General features: G+C 41.8%; 1 protein-coding gene across 1 annotated transcript in view; it reads right to left on the reverse strand.

Annotated features, from left to right (window-relative positions):
- Positions 1-2,165: 2,165 nt before the first annotated feature.
- LOC112253722 (beta-1,3-galactosyltransferase 1-like) overlaps positions 2,166-23,283 on the reverse strand; it is a 115,905-nt gene continuing 94,787 nt past the window's right edge. The window contains exon 3 of the mRNA XM_024425683.2: positions 2,166-4,589. Within this exon, the coding sequence (XP_024281451.2) occupies positions 3,331-4,320 (990 nt within the window). The 5' untranslated portion in view covers positions 4,321-4,589 and the 3' untranslated portion in view covers positions 2,166-3,330. The remainder of the gene's footprint in view (positions 4,590-23,283) is intronic.

The following is a 23,283-nucleotide window of genomic DNA, read 5'->3' on the forward strand; positions in this document are numbered from 1 at the left end:
CTACATGCACGCACCGACAGGCCTGCTCACATACAGCACGGCACGCTGCTTTGCAAGACAGTTCCAGAGGAGATAGCTGTTGATTGGCAGATGTGGGGAAAAAAACGATTAGATTTTAAAATCTGCATAATCAACTCATTTTTCTGCTTCATCACAGTGTGCGTGGGGGAGCTTGTCTCCCAGGAGACTGGCACTAGAATAAAAATGTCTCGTTCTTCGATCATTTCTATTTCAAGGCTTTTCCTCAACACTCACAACAAGTGATCTGCACTCATCCACTCAGAAAAGCAGGGCAACAGCATCCCCGCCCCCCTCTTCCTGTGTGTGTGCTCCCATACACACAGACCACAGGCTCAACACGAAACAGTGTACAATGAGTAACCTAGATAACTTCTCTCTATTAGATCCACCAACACCCTCTGTGAAACAGATGCAGAAAAGCCCTATGCGTATTCCTCCAGCTGAACAACACCAACCAACAGCAACACTCCATAATCCCATTGTATATTCAGAGATCATTTTGTGACACAATAGCATCACTGAAAATAAAAACTATTGTGTGCCCAGCTGCTTTCAGTGAGCCCTCATCTGAAGGAGCCCTTTGCTACCATGGCAGATGGTACATGCTGCCCTCAGATTGGTACCATTTAAAAAAAAACGTGGGTCGCAAATTTTTGTGGTTCAGTTTTTTTACTTAAATGCACTTTGAATGTGATAAAAGTCTACTAAGAAACTTGTATCTCTTTATTTTCTAATTTGTTTTACCAATGGCCTAGAGTCTATTGAAATAAACACACAAAAGAATACACTTCAAAGACTCACCAGAACTACCGTTATCTGTCAACACAGCAGTTTGTCTTCTCCGTCTGGCTGATGCCTCCTTGTCCTTGTCTCCTTGTCCACATGTCTTCCATTACTACAGTATGTTATTCACAATTGTTCAGTTTATTGTACAACACTGCAAATATAACTGCAATCTATGGAACACAAAATGAGTCATATAGTGAATATATCACCCGCGAGTCATTTAATAGAAAACCATCAGCTGAATGGCCATTCTACTGAACAATCTCTGGGAATGAACATGTGGTTAAGTGGATCCATTTAGAATGGAGCAAGCCATCAAAACACCATTTATCTACAGTATTAAAAGTCCAATTACATTTCAAGGGGTTTCAAGTTGATCACAAGTTAACCAAATAGATTTTCTACCCGAACAGCATCTGGGAATACTCTTATTTTGAGGAAAACGGTTAGGACATAGAGATGTGTCTGTCCCCAAAGATTTCATGTCCATATTGTTTGTGAGAACACAGTAAATGTTTACCACAGTGTGTCTTTGTGTGTTCAACATATATACTGTTGAGAATCCCCTTTTGTTCTATATAGAATCTACCTAACTCCCCAGAGGCTCCCAGGAGCCATGATGGTAAACTTGTGTTTCAAAGTGTTCTCACCTCCGCCACACACACACACACCTGTCTGCATCTGACAAACCTGCTCTCACAGATAGGAAGAACCAATTACTGGAGCTCTATTCTTACATCACACACACACACACACACACACACACACACACACACACACACACACACACACACACACACACACACACACACACACACACACACACACACACACACACACACACACACACACACACACACACACACACACACACGTTTTTAAATGTCTGTAATGTATGTGTCGGACCCAAGTAAGGCTAGCTGTCGCCAATGGCGTCAGCTAATGGGGAGCCTAATTGACAACTCAAAACACACACACACCTCTACAGATGAGCAAATGCAAATCTTCAGTATTCAGTCGAGTAGTTCATAGTCATAGCATGAAGGCGTTTCTCTGAGTAGTTGTTCATGGCGTGTTGACAGCTTTACACAGAGAGTTGTGTTGATAGGCAATCTTAATGAGCGCCGAACATGTTTACAATTCATTACCGGATGCACTGCAACTACAGAGAGGGACTTGGGTAAAGCTGAAGTCATTAGTTCAGGTATAAATAGGTATTTGGCAGTCTACTGCATGTATTGAAATAAAACTCATTGAATAATTAAACAATATTATAAACTGCCCTCTTATTAGGATCACACACAATAAATTACAGCATTTTTAAAATCCCAAATACGTAGGAAAAAAGGGATACACTCTCAAATGAAATACGTCTTTAATGTAATGCGGCTTCAAGTAATATATAAAATATAACACTCTGCAGTCTGTCTTGTCACAGCGCGGCTTAAAGAGCGAAGAAGTTATTGCGCATCACATACAGATAGAATAACATTCACCTGGGAATGCATGTGGTTAATATTGTTACATCGCCATTTGTACCGTCCCATAAGAAATACTGGTGTTCAAGAAATGAAGCCATTCTCTACCTAGTACAATACAAAGGACTCCAAATACATAGTAAGAAAATATGTTTGATCTTTAAAACAATATATTACAACTCAATTGCAGAGGCAAGTATGTCCGTCATGTCACACAGTAGGTCCATTGAACTGTTAGTCTCATGTTCTAACAATCTTAGATCATTCCAATGAACACTCAATCTATGTCGACAGCACGTTGTTACATTGTATACTAATCATGGTCTTTTCACTATGACAACATCTGTTGCGGTACCAAAACAGTACATCCCACAAATACATCTTTATTAAATATACAAAGACTGGAAATTAAGAGTGGACATTCATTATCAACCTAACTGACAGCAGAACATGTTACATAGGTTGTATATCGTGGTATTTCTTATCATCCCTACTACTTCAGTAACGGGGCCAGACTTTTTCTGTAAATTAGCAGCGTTGCCTACATAGATTAGCCTAATAGCATCTGAGCTATTCTGTTCCACTGCTAAGCTTCTACCTCTGTGTTTTAGGGATTTCATCTCATAAACAACATATGGTGCAAATGGCATACTGTTGCATTGTGGGACATTATTTGATTTTCATAAGAGTAAAGTAAAGTCATAGAGTAATTCTGAAAATGTCTATAATTATGATATTTTCTTACCTGTGGACTTTAAACTCATCAATAGCTACGGGGGAGAATGCAGGACTTACAACGGCAGAGCGAAACCTTGGTCTGATAAAGAGGCTTTTAGCGAAGTGTCTCTTGGACTATGCAAATGGCCAGAAGGTTATTGTTATAGTACCGTTCCCTCAGGATCATGTGCTGTACATTGACAAAGAAAAGCAGAGATCGGAAGAGGAGGAAGGGGCAGAAGAGGAGGAAGAGAAGAAGCAGTAAAGGAGAAGAAGAAGAAGAAGAATTCCGGACCTCCTCATATTGGCACGAAATGTAGGTAGCTGATTAACACTTGAGGTGTTTCTTGCTGGTCATGTCATTCCAGATGCGGTGCATCTCCTCCGGGGAGATCTGGTGGACCGTTACGACCCGTCGGTAGCGGCATAGACTGTAGGCCATCTTCCAGTGGTTGAAGCCACTGTTCTGGAAGGGGTGGATGCCCAGCTTGCGAAGACACAGACCCACATACACATCCTCCAGGTGGAGCAGTCTGGTGTGCAGGGACGTCTTGTAGATGAGCTCGGCCACATCTGCTGAGAACACGTACCCAGTGCCCGAGCAGAAAGGCGGGTACTTAGCCTCAGGGTAAAGGTCTCTGGGCATGTACCACTTACTGCGCATGTCTCTAATCGGACCTCCGTTGATGACGTAGCCCGTGAAGTAGCGTCTCCGAGGCTTGGAGGTGGGTTTGAGGAGGTTGTAGACCAGGTTCTCCATGTTGACGAAGATGTCAGAGTCCGTCTTGAGGACGTACTGTGCCTTGGAGCAGAAGGTGGCCACCCAGCGCATGCCCATCAGGGTCTTGAGGGTGAGGTTGTGGTAGGAGTCTATGAAGTCCTCCACCACGACATCGTGGAAGATCTGGCTCTCCTGTTCCACCATCTGGTTGAGCACCGGGTCCGTATTCCTCCCAAGCAGGAAGAGTGTGAGGACGCGAACGCCATCGCCGAACGTGCTCTCGTCGCCCCACGTCTCTCGAATCGCTTGACGTGCATCAAACTCCTTGTGGGTGGTGCTGATCAGGATGACTAAGAAAGGTGCCACCGTCTCACACTTCTTGGGCTCATTGATGACAAAGTCGAAGGCGTGTGGGTTGAGCGGCCGAGTCCGTATATTGCTGAAGGTCACGTTCTTGGTGAGCTTGTTCTTCTGGCGGATGGGGATGGACAGCTGGCCCACGTAAGAGGTGGAGGGACGGGACAGACTCAGGTACCAGAGAGCGCTAGCCCAGCAAACGACCGTCAACAAGTATAAGCAGCTGACCTTTGAAGGCATTTCTGTTTACTTGGCGCGTGTTAGGAGCATTGAGAACGTTGAGAAGGCGGAATCTCCAAGGGTGGTCCTCCAGCTACTTCCAGTGGTGCAGCATGATGCTGCCTCCACGAGATGCTTGACATTAATTCAGTACCTTCGACTGCTTTAATACAGCCTAGTGGTGGGATTCTGGTTGAAAAGGAGGGTTGTCGTTTTTCCTCGATGCAGCCATTGTACTATTCCATTCCATTAGGGGCGTTTCCTTGCATTCTTCACGCCAGCACTTGATTCTAAACAGAAACAGATAAAAAAACAATTTAGTCAAGCCTTAACAAGAAGGTTTCAGAACTCTTTGGCAAAATTAGAGTATTCACTTCCGTGGAGTTATGAGGAGGGTTAGTATGATCTTAGAAAAACATACAGAAAGATCCTCTTTGTTTGTTTCCTATAATCACAGATAACAGATAACTCAACATGTGAGACGATCTCTATAGCTTTAGGTGTGTGTATACTTCTCCAAGCCGTCCTCTGGCGGTATGTTTCTGTCCTGCTTTTTCTTCTTCTTTAGTTCTGGCTACTTTGTGTTTACAAACACTGTTTATCTCCGCTTGTCCTTCCCTCGCTGCATACGCCATGTTAAATCAGCAATATCACTCTGACTCTCTGAAAAGTCTCCTCAAGAAGAAACACTCCCGAGGGGAATGCTCTGGGTCCTCTCTTTCGCTCTCTCTGTCTCTCTCTCGCTCTTCTTCCCTCTTTCCTTCTCTCTTTATATCTCTCTCTTCCCTTGCCTCTCTCTCTTTCTTGCTCTTCTCTCTCTCCTCTTTCTCTCTCAATGACATATTGATCTTGGCATGACGGGAAATATTGTTCAGTAATGAGCTCTTCCTCACTTGGTGGAATAGGTACTGTAGCATCCAGAGAACTAATGCCACAATGCTCTGGCGTCATTATTATGAGTTGTATGGATATATATCTCATTGGTATATACGTATGCACACACACTGCTTTTTAGAATGGTTTATGACGGAGCAAAATGAATCACAAAATAACCATTGTTTCGCTTTGATGATGAAAGACATGATTAAAGACAGTCAGCTCTGATAAAAAGCCCACCATGCTCAGTGAGTGTTTCCATCACAGACAGCAACAGCATTGGTCCTGGATCAAAGTAAAGAGTGCATTTTTCCATCATTACAGTAACAAGAAGTGAGAGGCACTCTACTGGGTTTTACTCAGGGAACATGCACCTGTTGCTACCAGCAGTGAGACTACTGATTGTGGTGTGGAATAAAAAAAAGTGTGTCTTTATAGGTGTGTTGATGAAAAACAGTTTTACACCATGCGGAAATGTACAGGTAACTGCCAAAATAAAGGAAACACCAACATAAAGTGTCTTTATAGGGCGTTGGGCCACCATGAGCCAGAACAGCTTCAATGCACATTGGCATAGATTCTACAAATTACAACAGGCTATGCCCCCCCCCCCCTGTGGATGGGGTACATAGCCATGGTAGCCAAAATATTGGCCAAAATAAAGACCTGCCCAGAATTTTTATACATGATCCTAAGCATGATGGTATGTTAATTGCTTAATTAGCTCAGGATCCACACCTCTGGGGAAGCACTTGCTTTCATTATACTTTGTATCCCTCATTTACACAAGTGTTTCCATTATTTTGCCAGTTACCTGTATGTCGAGACCAAAGATTTATCCCACAGTACAGTGGTACCTCCGAGCTTACGTTGCGGGATTTAGAAGTACCCAGCGTCACAGCTTCATTGCGCTATACCACCACAAGGGAGAGTTAGAGCACTCATTATGCATTTGGGTCACAAGGTTTTTATATGACCAATCATATCGAGTGGTTCCAATGAACCACCAAAAGTTCCAATGAACCACTACATTTCTTGTTAGGAAACTATAGTTTTGGCAAGTCATTTAGGACATCTAATTTGTGCATGATACCATTCATTTTTCCAACAATTGTTTACAGACAGATTATTTCACTTATAATTCACTGTATCACAATTCCAGTGGTTCAGAAGTTTACACTAAGTTGACTGTGCCTTTAAACAGCTTGGAAAATTCCAGAAAATGATGTCATGGCTTCAGAAGCTTCTGATAGGCTAAGTGACATAATTTGAGTCAATTGGAGGTGTACCTCTGGATGTATTTCAAGGCCTACTTTCAAACTCAGTGCCTCTTTGCTTGACATCATGGGAAAATCAAAAGAAATCAGCCAAGACCCCAGAAAAATATTTGTAGACCTCCACAAGTCTGGTTCATCCTTGGGAGCAATTTCTAAACGCCTGAAGGTACCACGTTCATCTGTACAAACAATAGTATGCAAGTATAAACACCATGGGACCATGCAGCTGTCATATCGCTCAGGAAGGAGACGCATTCTGTCTCCAAGAGATGAACGTACTTTGGTGCGAAATATGTAAATCAATCCCAGAACAACAGCAAAGGACCTTGTGAAGATGCTGGAGGAAACAGGTACAAAAGTATCTATATCCACAGTAAAACGAGTCCTATATCGACATAACCTGAAAGGACGCTCAGCAAGGAAGAAGCCACTGCTCCAAAACCGCCATAAAAAGGCAGACTACGGTTTGCAACTGCACATGGGAAGATGAAAGTTTGTACATTTTGGAGAAATGTTCTCTGGTCTGATGAAACAAAAATAGAAAAGTTTGGCTATAATGGCCATCTTTATGTTTGGAGGAAAAAGGGGGAGGCTTGCAAGCTGAAGAACACCATTCCAACCGTGAAGCATGGGAGTTGCAGCATCATGTTGTGGGGGTGCGTTGCTGCAGGAGGGACTGGTGCACTTCAAAAAATAGATGGCATCATATGGGAGGAAAATTATGGGGATATATTGAAGCAACATCTCAAGACATCAGTCAGGCAGTTAAAGCTTGGTCCCAAATGGGTCTTGCAAACAGACAATGACCCCAAGCATACTTCCAAAATTGTGGCAAAATGGCTTAAGGACAACAAAGTTATGATATTGGAGTGGCCATCACAAAGCCCTGACCTCAATCCTATATAACATTTGTGGACAGAAATGAAAAAGCGTGTGTGAGCAAGGAGGCCTACACACCTGAATCAGTTACACCAGCTCTGTCAGGAGGAATGGGCAAAGATTCACCCAACTTATTGTGGAAAGTTTGTGGAAGGCTACCCTAAACGTTTGACCCAAGTTAAACAATTCAAATGCAATGCTACGAAATACTAATTGAGTGTATGTAAACATCTGACCCACTGAGAATGTGATGAAAGAAATAAAAGCTGAAATAAATCATTCTCTACTATTATTCTGACATTTCACATTCTTAAAATAAAGTGGTGATCCTAACTGACCTAAGCCATGGAATTTTTACCAGGATTAAATTTCAAGTAATTGTGAATAACTGAGTTTAAATGAATTTGGCTAAGGTGTATGTTCTGATTTCAACTGTAGCTCAGATTTGAAAAAAATAATTGAAATTTGTGGAGTGGTTGAAAAATGAGCTTTAATGACTCCAACCTAAGTGTGTGTGTACCTCCGACTTCAATTGTATATATTGGTCATGACTCCCGAGTGGCGGTCTAATGCACTGCATCTCGGTGCAAGATGCTTTACTACAGTCCTTGGTTCGAATTCAGGCTGTAACACATCCGACCGTGATTGGGAGTGCCATAGGGCGGGGCACAAATGGCCCTGCGTCATCCGGGTTTGGCCGGGGTAGGCCTTCATTGTAAATAAGAATTGGTTCTTACCTGACTTGCCTAGTTAAATAAAGGTTCAATTCAAACAACAACTGGCTGCAACCGCAGCACAATCAATAGGAGGTGAACAGGGGCTGGTGCTGAAAATATAGCTGACTTGTTATGCAAGTGTTGCACACCAACAGATGAAGAACACCAGTCCAGCAAATTCATTTCAACAACAAAAATGAATTTGAATTAGACTTTACAAACAACAAGAGGGCTTAATTGGAGTCTATTTCTTCGGAGCCTAGACCAATATAAAATAACTTAAATAAATAATAAATCAATAATAAATCAATAATAAAATAACTGGCTGAGGTAGGCTATGAGGCTTAACAGCCTAGTAGAGTTTAGGATTTTTTTATTAGGCCTACTTACATTTGCAACTGGTCAAACATGTAGCATCCTACATAAATAATAATTTAAAGAAGAAAAGTCTGCACATTCGAACTAAAACAATGTAACTAATGATTAAAAGCGCACATTTGTAAATCCCAAACTCTAAAAGTAATTGGAAAGGTAGATACAAATGATGTGCGGAATTGTGGTTACAATAAAGAATGTAGCCCGTCATGCAAATGTTTCCTATTAGCAGGACAATATACTTCTTATAGCCCGGCTACTGTTGTGAAAATCCCTCAACTTGCAATGTATTCAATGCTAGAGTACTCTAAAGTGTTACATTTCTAACTCAAAACAGCAGTACAGCATTTCTTCATCAACATCTTTATGCTTTCGTTAATAAAATAAAATAACAAGAAAAAAGACAGTCAAATGCAGATGTTTATATTAGCTACATTTTAGCTTCCACCCAGCTCCACGACCACAGGTAAAACCTTGCTGAGATGATCAGTGTATTTGTTGCATTGTTGTATCGTCAATTTCTCTAGCCAAAACATCTCGATGGTCTTGACCAGTTCATCTTTGCCTGACGGCTTGGCAGAGATACGGATTAATGTTTTCAGTTGATGCCTAACAAGTTCGATCGGGTTGAAATCAGAAGACCTACATGTAGAGATGAACAAAATATATATTTTTTAGATATACTGTAGGTCTACCGAAGGTATTTTTATTTAACCTTTATTTTACTACATAAAAGTCTACTTACTCTGTTGGCGTTCTGACCCAGTTTATGCCCTCATTTGCAATGCAAACCCGGGCGGCAGTGTGTTTTGGGTCATTGTCTGCATTTGAAGAAGAAAACAAGACATTTAGCCTAACAGCCAACATTAGTTACAATAATAGAAATAGAAATGTAAATCGCCCTAAACGTAACCTAATATTTCTATAATCCTACCTTGATAGAAATTATGTGTACCCAGAAATACCTCTCTGACATAGGGCCCATCATATCGCTTGAAGTTTTCTTCCTCAAAGAAATCTTGAGCCATGATACCTGAAAAAGGAGGCAAGAGTGAATTATTGTGGAACACATAACAGTCTGTGAGGTGTAGGCTACAATATTTTATGTACCTTTTGCTTTGTAAATAGCCAAATTTACCAACAAAAATCAAATATGGGCCTGGTCCCTGGCAAGAAATTGCCCCCCAAACATGGAGCTTGAGGGAAAGTTGGGACTCGGGTTGCTTGATCTTCTTCCTTTTTTCTGTAGCAATTTTGAGCCAATTGCTCAAGGGCCACGGTTGATTCGTCTGTGAAGATGACATTGTTGAATGTCTCGCCAGCTTTTATCCATACCTGGACCTGCAGGACGCGAAGATCTTTGTTTGTCAGATGAATCATTGGGTCGAAACTACAGAACAGTACAAAACAAGCAAACACACATGGTTAGTGTTCTGATAATAAATATTTAAAAAAAAAATATATATACAGTGGGGAGAACAAGTATTTGATACACTGCCGATTTTGCAGGTTTTCCTACTTACAAAGCATGTAGAGGTCTGTAATTTTTATCATAGGTACACTTCAACTGTGAGAAACGGAATCTAAAACAAAAATCCAGAAAATCACATTGTATGATTTTTAAGTAATTAATTTGCATTTTATTGCATGACATAAGTATTTGATCACCTACCAACCAGTAAGAATTTCATCTCTCACAGACCTGTTAGTTTTTCTTTAAGAAGCCCTCCTGTTCTCCACTCATTACCTGTATTAACTGCACCTGTTTGAACTCGTTACATGTATAAAAATAAAAGAAACCTGTCCACAAACTCAATCAAACAGACTCCAACCTCTCCACAATGGCCAAGACCAGAGAGCTGTGTAAGGACATCAGAGATAAAATTGTAGACCTGCACAAGGCTGGGATGGGCTACAGGACAATAGGCAAGCAGCTTGGTGAGAAGGCAACAACTGTTGGCGCAATTATTAGAAAATGGAAGAAGTTCAAGATGACGGTCAATCACCCTCGGTTTGGGGCTCCATGCAATATCTCACCTCATGGGGCATCAATGATCATGAGGAAGGTGAGGGATCAGCCCAAAACTACACGGCAGGTCAATGACCTGAAGAGAGCTGGGACCACAGTCTCAAAGAAAACCATTAGTAACACACTACATCGTCATGGATTAAAATCCTGCAGTGCACGCAAGGTCCCCCTGCTCAAGCCAGCACATGTCCAGGCCCATCTGAAGTTTGCCAATAGCCATCTGGATGATCCAGAGGAGGAATGGGAGAAGGTCATGTGGTCTGATGAGACAAAAATAGAGCTTTTTGGTCTAAACTCCACTCGCCGTGTTTGGAGGAAGAAGAAGGATGAGTACAACCCCAAGAACACCATCCCAACCGTGAAGCATGGAGGTGGAAACATCATTCTTTGGGGATGCTTTTCTGCAAAGGGGACAGGACGACTGCACCATATTGAGGGGAGGATGGATGGGGCCATGTATCGAGAGATCTTGGCCAACAACCTCCTTCCCTCAGTAAGAGCATTGAAGATGGGTCGTGGCTGGGTCTTCCAGCATGACAACGACCCGAAACACACAGCAATGGCAACTAAGGAGTGGCTCCGTAAGAAGCATCTCAAGGTCCTGGAGTGGCATAGCCAGTCTCCAGACCTGAACCCAATAGAAAATCTTTGGAGGGAGCTGAAAGTCCGTATTGCCCATCGACAGCCCCGAAACCTGAAGGATCTGGAGAAGGTCTGTATGGAGGAGTGGGCCAAAATCGCTGCTACAGTGTGTGCAAACCTGGTCAAGAACTACAGGAAACGTATGATCTCTGTAATTGCAAACAAAGGTTTCTGTACCAAATATTAAGTACTGCTTTTCTGATGTATCAAAAACTTCATGTCATGCAATAAAATGCAAATGAGTGATTTTCTGAATTTTTGTTTTAGATTCCGTCTCTCACAGTTGAAGTGTGCCTATGATAAAAATTACAGACTTCTACATGCATTGTAAGTAGGAAAACCTGCAAAATCGGAGGTGTATCAAATACTTGTTCTCCCCACTGTATATATAAAACATTTCTTACCAAGCCTTTCCATAAGTCCACACAAGTTTCTTCGACTGTCTTCTGACTGTAATTAGAGCGATGTTGATGTCGTGCCGTGATGCTAGCAGATTACAGATTGCCTTTGCCAATCGCTCATCATCTTCATGAATATAAGCAAGTGATGTCTGCTAAATAATCAATTTAGGTTTCTCCAGAAATAATTCTAAATAACAGGCTTTATTTACAAATGAGTGAGAATGTCTTACCCCATGCTCAAGAATTGCCTTTTTCTCGCTCACTCTAGGTTAAATGAAAATGAAATCTCCAAAATATCGTTACTTTTTAAACAAAGCGATTATTATTATTATAAATTAATTTAGAATTATATTTAAAAAACGTAGATATTCTCAGATATTTTCACAAATCCTAACGGAAAATGCCCCTTAGATATTAATGTAGAGTCCTCCAATCCTCTGAATGTAATTGTTGGCAGAGAGTCAAGTCATTGAAAAAAATATTTTTCGATATATTGTAGGCCTACCATAGGCAAAATGAGTCTCACTAGTGTTTAGTAACGTGCTGTTAAAAATGGTGTAGGTCTTATTTATCTAAAGAGCATATAAAAGTTAGAAGCAAAAGCCTACAACTATTTTAGCACCGTTACGTGCTGCTCTGAGGCAAGCATGGGGACTGGTCTTGATAAATCAATGAGATTTTTATTTTCACTTAATCTCAGTTTGGGTATTGGTTAGACAAAAACTAGAAAATTAGGGTGCAGAAATGTTATGCTCTTAGTGTAACCTTTATTTAACTAGGCAAATCAGTTAAGAAATAAATTCTTATTTACAAGGACAGCCTAGTCCTTCCTCATGCCCTGCTGGGATTCTTTAGCTAAATAGCCCAGTACTGTACTGCCGTCCGTCACGGTGTACAAGCGCCATAATTTCGGTTCCAGCAAGTACCAGTCAAACGTTTGGACACACCTACTCATTCCAGGATGTTTCTATATTTTTACAATTTTCTACCTTGTAGAATAATATTGAAGACATCACAACTATGAAATAACACATATGGAACCAGTTAAGAACAAATTCTAATTTAGAAGGACAGCCTACACCTTTCTCCCCAATGGGGATTTGAACCCCGGTCTCCCGCATGCCCCACATTCTGTAGTACAGACAGGGCCTGCCCTCCCTTATGTAAGGAAACAAGCACTTTCCCATGTTTACTACAGTATGTATTGTAGACTGCACAGTATCCTAATAAACAAAAACACATTTCGTTCATAAAATAATGATAAAAAAATATTCTTTCAAAATGCAGATGTTGATTTAGTTATGGATCCATAACGAATTTCTACGGGAATAAATTTCACTTATTTACAGAAATATTGGAACAAAGTTGTCTAATGAAGGCAAACCATTTAGAATCCTCCAATCCTGTAGCCTACTCCCGACCGTCATGTTGTACAACGCCATATTTTCCATTCCATCCTAACGGAAACCCTGAGGGTTTCGTTTTTCTCTGAATAGAAACACCATAATATTAATCAAATTAATTAAGCCAAATTTCTTAAAATCATTCCCGTATACTATGTTATTACAAAAAAAGGTTTTGAATTCTCTGGTAATGCCAATACGGAATACTATCAAATGCTTCTGAAAGATGCCCTTTGGTGGTCAAACTAGCAATAACTTGCAGTAACAGAAAAAATGGCTGAAAATTAAATGACGTGCCACAGAATGCTGCGGCAGTGTGACACAACTTTTAAAGGATGAACCACTGTATGTGTCCCTTTTATTTGTCACAAAGATAATCCTTTGGATAATGCAATATGACATCTGTGCATCAACATAGGTGAACATTTATATTACTGTATCCAAAGGATTTATCTTTCTGACAAATAAAATGTTCAGAGGTTCAGAGGGCTGAAGTCCATGTCTTTTGGAAATGAACATAGTTTTGGCATCGTTGAATGCTGTGTTGCGTAATCAAAGGAAAGTCCTGTGGATATCCCACAAATGTCATTTTGAGTGAAATGCTCAAAATGGTGAGATGCTCTCATGATTTCTTTGGATTAGCTTGACATCACAGTTCTGGAGTTGTGGTCCTGCCTTATCTGTCACACTTTGAGAGTGGACACTATTACATCTATTCATATTCTTTATCCCATCTCTTTCAGTGGCAGAATGATCTATTCTTTGTCCTCACATTTTCCGTCCTCCCATCACTTTTCACTGGGAGTTCAATCCATCTCATCATGTTTCCCTACCTCTCTCCCCTCTTCTCAATCATTCCTCCTCCATCTCTGTTTATCACTCTCTCCCTCTCTATTTCCACATTGTTCTTTATAATTTCTCCTGCATCCCTTTCTCTCCCCTCATTCTCCATCATTCTTCTCTTTCTATCACTCACCCTCGCACTCCTTTTTCTCAGTGATACAGTTGATCCCTCTCCCCATGCTCTGCTGGGTCTTAGACACCCACCGAAAACACACTGCCTTACTGGCAGATTTTTTACGCCACCCACTATACACCATTCAATCTCTGTGGACACCTCTGGCTGCTTCCTCTCATCTATCTCTCTATTCCCCTCTCTCTTTGAGTCTAGCTCCGCTACTAAATCATCTGCCCTCCTTCATCCCGTTCACTCTATTATTTCAGTCTCTGAGCGAGAGAGCAATAGAGAGAGACATTTTGCTTGCTTTACATCAGTCATTTCCTTGGGATTGTACTGTACAATTCCTTTAATTATTCTCTCTTAGACTGATTATTTGTGCTAGAGATCACAGTGTCAGCTGATTCTGTTAAATGGTACAGGGAAAGTAGTACTAGAAACCTCAGCTCTTTTCATGACAGATGGACTTACTATTTCCTAACCATCTTAAATAAGCATGCCCCTTTCAAAAAATGTAGAACTAAGAACAGATATAGCCCTTGGTTCACTCCAGACCTGACTGTCCTTGAACAGCACAAAAACATCCTGTGGCGGACTGCAATAGCATCGAATAGTTCCCGTGATATGCAACTATTCAGGGAAGTCAGGAACCAATACACACAGTCAGTCAGGAAAGCAAAGGCTAGCTTTTCCAAACAGAAATTTGCATCCTTTAGCTCTAACTCCAAAAAGTTTTGGGACACTGTAAAGTCCATGGAGAACAAGAACACCTCCTCCCAGCTGCCCACTGCACTGAGTGTAGGCAACACGGTCACCACCGATATATCCATGATAATCGAAAATTTCAATAATAATTTCTCTATGGCTGGCCATGCTTTCCTCCTGGCTACCCCAACCCCGGCCAACAGCTTCGCACCCTCCGCAGCTACTTGCCCGAGCCTCCCCAGCTTCTCCTTCACCCAAATCCAGATTGCAGATGTTCTGAAAGAGCTGCAAAACCTGGACCCGTACAAATCAGCTGGGCTAGACAATCTGGACCCTCTCTTTCTAAAATTATCCGCCGCCACTGTTGCAACCCCTATTACCAGTTTGTTCAACCTCTCTTTCGTTTTGTCCGAGATCCCTAAAGATTGGAAAGCTGCTGCGGTCATCCCCCTCTTCAAAGGGGGTGACACTCTAGACCCAAACTGTTATAGACCTATCTCCATCCTGCCCTGCCTTTATAAAGTCTTTGAAAGCCAAGTTAATCAACAGATCACTGACTATTTCGAATCCCATCATACCTTCTCCTCTGTGCAATCCGTTTTCTGAGCTGGTCATGGGTGCACCTCAGCCACGCTCAAGGTACTAAACGATATCATAACCGCCGTCAATAAAAGACAGTACTGTGCAGCCGTCTTCATCGACCTGGCCAAAGCTTTCGACTCTGCCAATCACCGCATTCTTATCGGCAGACTAAATAGCCTAAGCTTCTCAAATGACAGCCTCGCCTGGTTCACCAACTACTTCGCAGACAGAGTTCAGTGTGTCAAATCGGAGGGCCTATTGTCCGGACCTCTGGCAGTCTTTATGGGGGTACCACAGGGTTCAATTCTGGGGCCGACTCTTTGTATATCTCTGAATATAGCAACGATGTCGCTCTTGCTTCTGGTGATTCCCTGATCCACCTCTACGCAGACAACACCATTCTGTATACATCTGGCCCTTCTTTGGACACTGTGTTAACTAACCTCCAAACGAGCTTCAATGCCATACAACACTCCTTCCGTAGCCTCCAACTGCTCTTAAACGCTAGCAAAACAAAATGCATGCTTTTCAACCGTTCGCTGCCCGCACCCGCTCGCCCGACTTGCATCACTACTCTGGACGGTTCTGACCTAGAATACATGGACAACTAAAAATACCTAGGTGTCTGGCTAAACTGTAAACTCTCCTTCCAGACTCATATCCAACATCTCCAATCCAAAATCAAATCTAGAATCGGCTTTCTATTTCACAACAAAGCCTCCTTCACTCACGCCGCCAAACTTACCCTAGTAAAACCTACTGTCCTACTGATCCACGACTTTGGCGATGTCGTCTACAAAATAGCTTCCAAAACTCTACTCAGCAAATTGGATGTAGTCTATCACAGTGCCATCCGTTTTGTTACCAAAGCGCCTTATACCACCCACCACTGCGACCTGTATGCTCTAGTCGGCTGGCCCTCACTACATATTCGTCGCCAGACCCACTGGCTCCAGGTCATCTATAAGTCTATGCTAGGTAAAGCTCCGCCTTATCTCAGCTCTCTGGTCACGATAACAACACCCACCCCTAGCACGCGCTCCAGTAGGTATATCTCACTGGTCATCCCCAAAGCCAACACCTCGTTTGGCCGCCTTTCCTTCCAGTTCTCTGCTGCCAGTGACTGGAATGAATTGCAAAAATCATAGAGCTGGAGACTTACATTTCCCTCACTAACTTTAAACATCAGCTATCTGAGCAGCTAACCGATCGCTGCAGCTGTACATAGTCCATCTGTAAATAGCCCACCCATCTATCACTCCAGTGTTAATCTGCTAAATTGTAATTACTTTGCTACTATGGCCTATTTATTGCCTTACCTCCTAATGCCATTTGCACACACTGTATATAGACTTTTTTTATTTTTATTGTGTTATTGACTGTACACTTGTTTATTCCATGTGTAACTCCGTGTTGTTGTTTCTTTATCTTGTCCAGGTCGCAGTTGTAAATGAGAACTTAACTAGCTTACCTGGTTAAATAAATGTGAAATAATAAAAAATAAAAAAAAGTATTCATTCCCCCCTCATGTTGAAGTAGGTTATTTTTTTAGAGAGAACACCTTGACCTGTAAACGCTATTTGAATGAACAGGATATCAACAGGATTTCATTTCAGTATCATATTCATGTTTTCTCCCTGATCCTGGGATTGCCATAACGGAAGCGGAAAAGACAGGCTTTCAACAAAGCTCTGTTGAACTTTTTCTCAACATTCAATTAAAGAAAAATCATTTTAACCGAAAATTTAAAAAATATATATTTTTCCTTACACTCAATAAAACTTAGTTAATCTTTCTAGCGGGAACCCCTCGTCAACATTCCGCTGAAAAGGCAGCGCGCGAAATTCAAAAATGTTTTTTAGAAATATGTAACTTTTACACATTAAGTCCAATAAAGCAAATGAAAGATAAACATCTTGTTAATCTACCCATCGTGTCCGATTTCAAAAATGCTTTACAGCGAAAGCACAACATATGATTATGTTAGGTCATAGCCAAGTTGAAAAAACACAATTTTCCCAGGCAAAGATAGGAGTCACAAAAAGCAGAAATATAGATAAAATTAATCACTAACCTTTGATGATCTTCAGATGACACTCATAGGACATCATGTTACACAATACATGTATGTTTTGTTCGATAATGTGCATATTTATATCCAAAAATCTCAGTTTACACTGGCGCCTTACGTGCAGTAATGTTTTGATTCCAAAACATCCAGTGATTTTGCAGAAATACTCATAATACACATTGATAAAAGATACAAGTGTTATTCACAGAATTAAAGATAGACCTCTCCTTAATGCAACCGCTGTTTCAGATTTTTTTTAAAACTTTACGTAAAAAGCATAATCTGAGAACGGCGCTCAGAACCCAAAACAGCCACAGGAATATCCGCCATTTTGGAGTCAACAAAGTTAGAAACAACACCATAAATATTCACTTACCTTTGAGGATCTTCATCAGAAGGCACTCCCAGGAATCCCAGTTTGACAATAAATGACTGATTTGTTCCATAAATTTCCATAATTTATGTCCATTAGCCACTTGTTGTTAGCATGTTCAGCCCAGTAATCCATCTTCATGAGGCGCAGGCACTTCATCCAGACAAAAACTTGAAAAGTTCTGTTACAGTCCTTTAGAAACATGTCAAACGATGTATGGAATTAATCCTCATTCAAGTTTCTAAAGACAGTTGACATCTAGTGGAAGCTGTAGGAAGTGCAACTTTATCCATATCTCAATGTGTATTCGGTAGGCCAAGCTTTGAAAAACTACAAACCTCAGATGTCCCACTTCCTGGTTGGATTTTTCTCAGGTTTTCGCCTGCCATATTAGTTCTGTTATACTCACAGACATCATTCAAACAGTTTTAGAAACTGCAGAGCGTTTTCTATCCAATACCAATAATACTATGCATATATTAGCATCTGGGACTGAGTAGGAGGCAGTTCACTCTGGGCACGCTATTCATCCAAAAGTGAAAATTCTGCCCCCTATCACAAAAAGGTTAAACTTTTCCCCTTCACTCAATGAAGCGTTGTAGAGCTTAATTCACAAATTAAGTATTTGGTGTAAATGACAATAGAAACCTATTAACATCAAGCGACAGCAGTCTTTGACTGATGTGAGCTATTGTATTGGTTGTCATGACAGCAGAACGCAGAGAGTAAAGCCTTGTGTAGAGAGAGAGAGAGAGAGAGTGAGAGAAAGAGAGAGAGAGAGAGTGAGAGAAAGAGAGAGAGAAGGGAATGAAGAAAGAAGAAAGAGAGCCACTGTCGTCCACCACACCGCAGCCCTGTCACTGCCCCTGACTGACAACTGGCAGACAACAATGCACTCTGCGTAATTGAAAGGAAGTACTGTCTTCACACTGGACTGGGTGGGGGCTGGAGAGATGGGGGAGAAAATGCATCTGGCTGGATTAGACCATTCAGATCTAAATCCCCACAAACATCCTCCTCTCGTTGATCACCCTCTCATTGATCTACTGCTTTGGTCTGACGCCTAACACTCTTCTCCTTAGTGTGTGCGTTTTTGTGTTGTTCATTTGTGTGTGCGCGTGCGTGTGATAATACACAACCACTCTGTGTTGATGAAGGCTGGAGCCAGTTAAAGGTATTTTCCTCCCAGAGAGAGTATAATATACTGACTCTGATGCGCCACAACATTAGACCAGCCTGATGGCTACTCACTTCTGAGGGCCTCTCATTTTGTCCTCACACCTAATTAACTGAAGTTGTTAACTGACGTCGTTATTTAAGCGGAAAATGTCCTTGGCTAGAAGGGTGTGATTAGGGACGCACATTTCAAAAACAAGTGTTCAGGTAGAGGCTATTGTTGAGTAGACTGAGAAAACGGAGTGCTTCAGAGATGGACTTCAGCTCATAAGATGAGAGGAACGTGCTGCTTTATAATAAATCATACATCACATCTATGGGCACATCCATCAAATGCCATACCAAAGGTAGACATCTCACACTGCCCTGTCTAATTTAAGGATCTGTCTCGAGATAAAAGGCAGAAAGGGAGAAAAATACATAATTACCCCCTACAGATCTGATGCCTACCATCTCTTCATGAAAGAACCTCCTATCGCCCTGTGATTATCAGGTGTAACTATATCTGAAAGCAGGGAAAGAACTGTAACGTAGAACTGTAATATAGAACTGTAATATCATTCAAACAAATCAAGGAGTACGAAAGGCAGATTTAAGACTTAAATGGAAATCCCCCTACATCCAAATAGAATATAGAGTATGCCGTTTCAGATATATTGTTAGCCAGACATGAAGTCTTGCTGTCAATGAGGTATGTCTCGGAAAGCTTCTGCTGCAACTATGGGAAATCTCAAGAGACCCACTTTTCAATCTCTTTGAAATGCAAGCTGTGGAGTCAGTCAGACAGAGGCTGCTTGGGAATGCAGCACTGTGGGCCCCCATAGGCAGCAATACAGTGACATGGCAATCAAGGCAGCCTATCAACAGCCACCTTATATCTAAGACTGGGCCTGACCCTACAGTAATTACATGGGCAGCAGTGGAGGCTGCTGAGGGGAGGACGGATCATAATAATGTCTTGAACGGAGCGAATTCAATGGCATCAGACACATAGAAACCATGTGTTTGATGCCGTTCCACTGATTCCGCTTCTGCCATCACGAGCCCGTCCTCCCCAATTATAGTGCCACCAACCTCCTGTGATGGGCATCTACACATAGGGAGCAGCTGGAGTAAGGGGGAGGTAATTGGGGTGCTCAGTGTCTTGAAATTAAATGATTGTCCTGCAGGTTGCATGGAGCCAGGAGGACATAGGTAATACACAGTGAACTACACCTTAACACAGAAGCATAGCCCCATATGGTTACTCCTTAAAGCTGCAATATGTCATTTTTTGGGCAACCTGACCAAATTCACACAGAAATTTGAGTTATAGATATGTAATTCCCATTGAAAGCAAGTCTAAGAAGCAGTTCTATGTGCACTATTTCTATGCTTCCCGTTCTTAAGATTATTTTTTGTGTCTTTTACTTTCAGTTTTGTGCACCAGCTTCAAACAACTGAAAATACAATAATTTTGGTTATGGAGAATATATTTCACACAGGTTTAGATGGTACAATGATTCTCTACACTGCACTTTTTGTTTTGTCACATAAACTGAAATTAGGCGAACTATCAGAATTTTAGCAACCAGGAAATGGAGGAGCGATTTCTGCATAGTGCATCTTTAACACCACAAAGGCACCCCACATGGTTCTGTGTGTAGGTGTAGTTCACTATGTAACTATTTGACCTAGTCCTTAACTACAGAGCATATACACTGAGGGAAAAAAGTATCTGATCCCCTGCTGATTTTGTACGTTTGCCCACTGACAAAGAAATGATCAGTCTATAATTTTAATGGTAGGTTTATGTGAACAGTGAGAGACAGAATAACAACAAAAAAATCCAGAAAAACGCATGTCAAAAATGTTATAAATTGATTTGCATTTTATGAGGGAAATAAGTATTTGACCCCTCTGCAAAACATGACTTAGTACTTGGTGGCAAAACCCTTGTTGGCAATCACAGAGGTCAGATGTTTCTTGTAGTTGGCCACCAGATTTGCACACATCTCAGGAGGGATTTTGTCCCAGTCCTCTTTGCAGATCTTCTCCAAGTCATTAAGGTTTCAAGGCTGACGTTTGACAACTCGAACCTTCAGCTCCCTCCACAGATTTTCTATGGGATTAAGGTCTGGAGACTGGCTAGGCCACTCCAGGACCTTAATGTGCTTCTTCTTGAGCCACTCCTTTGTTGCCTTGGCCGTGTGTTTTTGGGTCATTGTCATGCTGGAATAACCATCCACGACCTATTTTCAATGCCCTGGCTGAGGGAAGGACGTTCTCACCCAAGATTTGACGGTACATGGCCCCGTCCATCGTCCCTTTGATGCGGTGAAGTTGTCCTGTCCCCTTAGCAGAAAAACACCACCAAAGAATAATGTTTCCACCTCCATGTTTGATGGTGGGGATGGTGTTCTTGGGGTCATAGGCAGCATTCCTCCTCCTCCAAACACGGCGAGTTGAGTTGATGCCAAAGAGCTCCATTTTGGTCTCATCTGACCACAACACTTTCCCCCAGTTGTCCTCTGAATCATTCAGATGTTCATTGGCAAACTTCAGACGGGCATGTATATGTGCTTTCTTGTGCAGGGGGACCTTGCGGAAGCTGCAGGATTTCAGTCCTTCACGGCGTAGTGTGTTACCAATAGTTTTCTGGATTGATTCCTCACCGTTCTCATGATCATTGCAACTCCACGAGATGAGATCTTGCATGGAGCCCCAGGCCGAGGGAGATTGACAGTTCTTTTGTGCTTCTTCCATTTGCGAATAATCGCACCAACTGTTGTCACCTTCTCACCAAGCTGCTTGGCGATGGTCTTGTAGCCCATTCCAGCCTTGTGTAGGTCTACAATCTTGTCCCTGACATCCTTGGAGAGCTCTTTGGTCTTGGCCATGGTGGAGAGTTTGGAATCTGATTGATTGATTACTTCTGTGGACAGGTGTCTTTTATACAGGTAACAAGCTGAGATTAGGAGCACTCCCTTTAAGAGTGTGCTCGTAATCTCAGCTCATTACCTGTATAAAAGACACATGGGAGCCAGAAATCTTTCTGATTGAGAGGGGGTCAAATACTTATTTCCCTCATTAAGATGCAAATCAATTTATAACATTTTTGACTTGCGTTTTTCTGGATTTTTGCTGTTGTTATTCTGTCTCTCACTGTTCAAATAAACCTACCATTAAAATTATAGACTGATCATTTCTTTGTCAGTGGGCAAATGTACAAAATCAGCAGGGGATCAAATACTTTTTTCCCTCACTGTACTTTGGGGCCCTGATTTGTTAGTATGCCCCAATGCTGTCACGCCTGCTCCCACTCCCCCTCACTGGAGATCGAGGGCGCCAGGCGGCCCATCATTACGCACACTTGTCACCATCATTACGCGCATCAGCGCTTCAATGGACTCACCTGGACACCATTACTTATTGATTGCCGTCCCTTTATCTGTCTATTCCTCAGTTTCATCCCCGTGTCAGCATTAATGTCATTTTGTTCTCCCTGTACAGACGCTGTCCTTGTTTTGTTTCATGTCAGTTAATGATTAAATATTCACTCCATGTACTTGCTTCTCATCTCCCAGCGTCTGTCCTTACAGAATGCTGACACCACAATATTGGAAGCATCAGGGAGTTTTTTGTTTTTTGTTGGTGACGTCGGTTCCTGGTGCCGCTGCCGAAGGAACCGGGGGTGCCTCAGCTGGCTCGTCAGGCTTCCATGCCTTAGCTGGCTCGAGAGGTTTTCTTGCCTTGGTTGGCTCGGCAGGCTCCCATCACACGTTAAATATTCACTCCCTGTGCTTACTTCTCGTCTCCCAGCGTCTGTCCTTACAAATACTTGGTTCATAATTGGACAAAAAGCATCAGGAAGAGGAGAGTAAATCAGAAATCAACCCATTATGTTTGACATTCTTCCAAGCTTCTCTCATCCACCAATTGGATGTTGCTGTGAAAACTGTGAAGATGTCATTCTGCTTTCCTGCTATTAAATGATGCGTGAAGGTCCTGATGGAGGCTGAATTAATAAGCACACTCTCACTTTGATTAGTGTTAATTAAAATGGCATTGATAAAGATTCCCAGTATGGTTCTAGCCTTTGTGTATTCTCCTGTTAACAGATATAATTGAATGATTGTTGGTAAGAAATAATTAACTTAAGGCCACACACTCCACTTCTTGGAATAGAGAATTATGCAGAGCTGCTTGGAAGAGGCTCTTAGAGAATGAATGTATGCTCTGCGCAGACACTGTTTCTGTAGGGGCAACCATAAATATCTCTGGTCTCCTTATCAAATCTGTTACAGACAAACAGATGCTGGCATCATTGGCACAGACTCTTCCTTCAGTACCACCTTGTGACTACACTACATATTTTAACTGTGAGTCGCTTTGGATAAGCATTCGCGAAATTACAAATACATTTGAAATTCGGAAGAGGGTTTTGTATGTCGGAGTCAGAGAGACACTGTTACTGTTTGAGGAGGGATGGAGGGAGAGAGAGAGAGACAGAAAGAGAACAAGAGAGCGGACAGCATTAGT

This window comes from Oncorhynchus tshawytscha, linkage group LG07 (assembly GCF_018296145.1).
Source record: "Oncorhynchus tshawytscha isolate Ot180627B linkage group LG07, Otsh_v2.0, whole genome shotgun sequence".
NCBI classification, from domain to species: domain Eukaryota; kingdom Metazoa; phylum Chordata; class Actinopteri; order Salmoniformes; family Salmonidae; genus Oncorhynchus; species Oncorhynchus tshawytscha.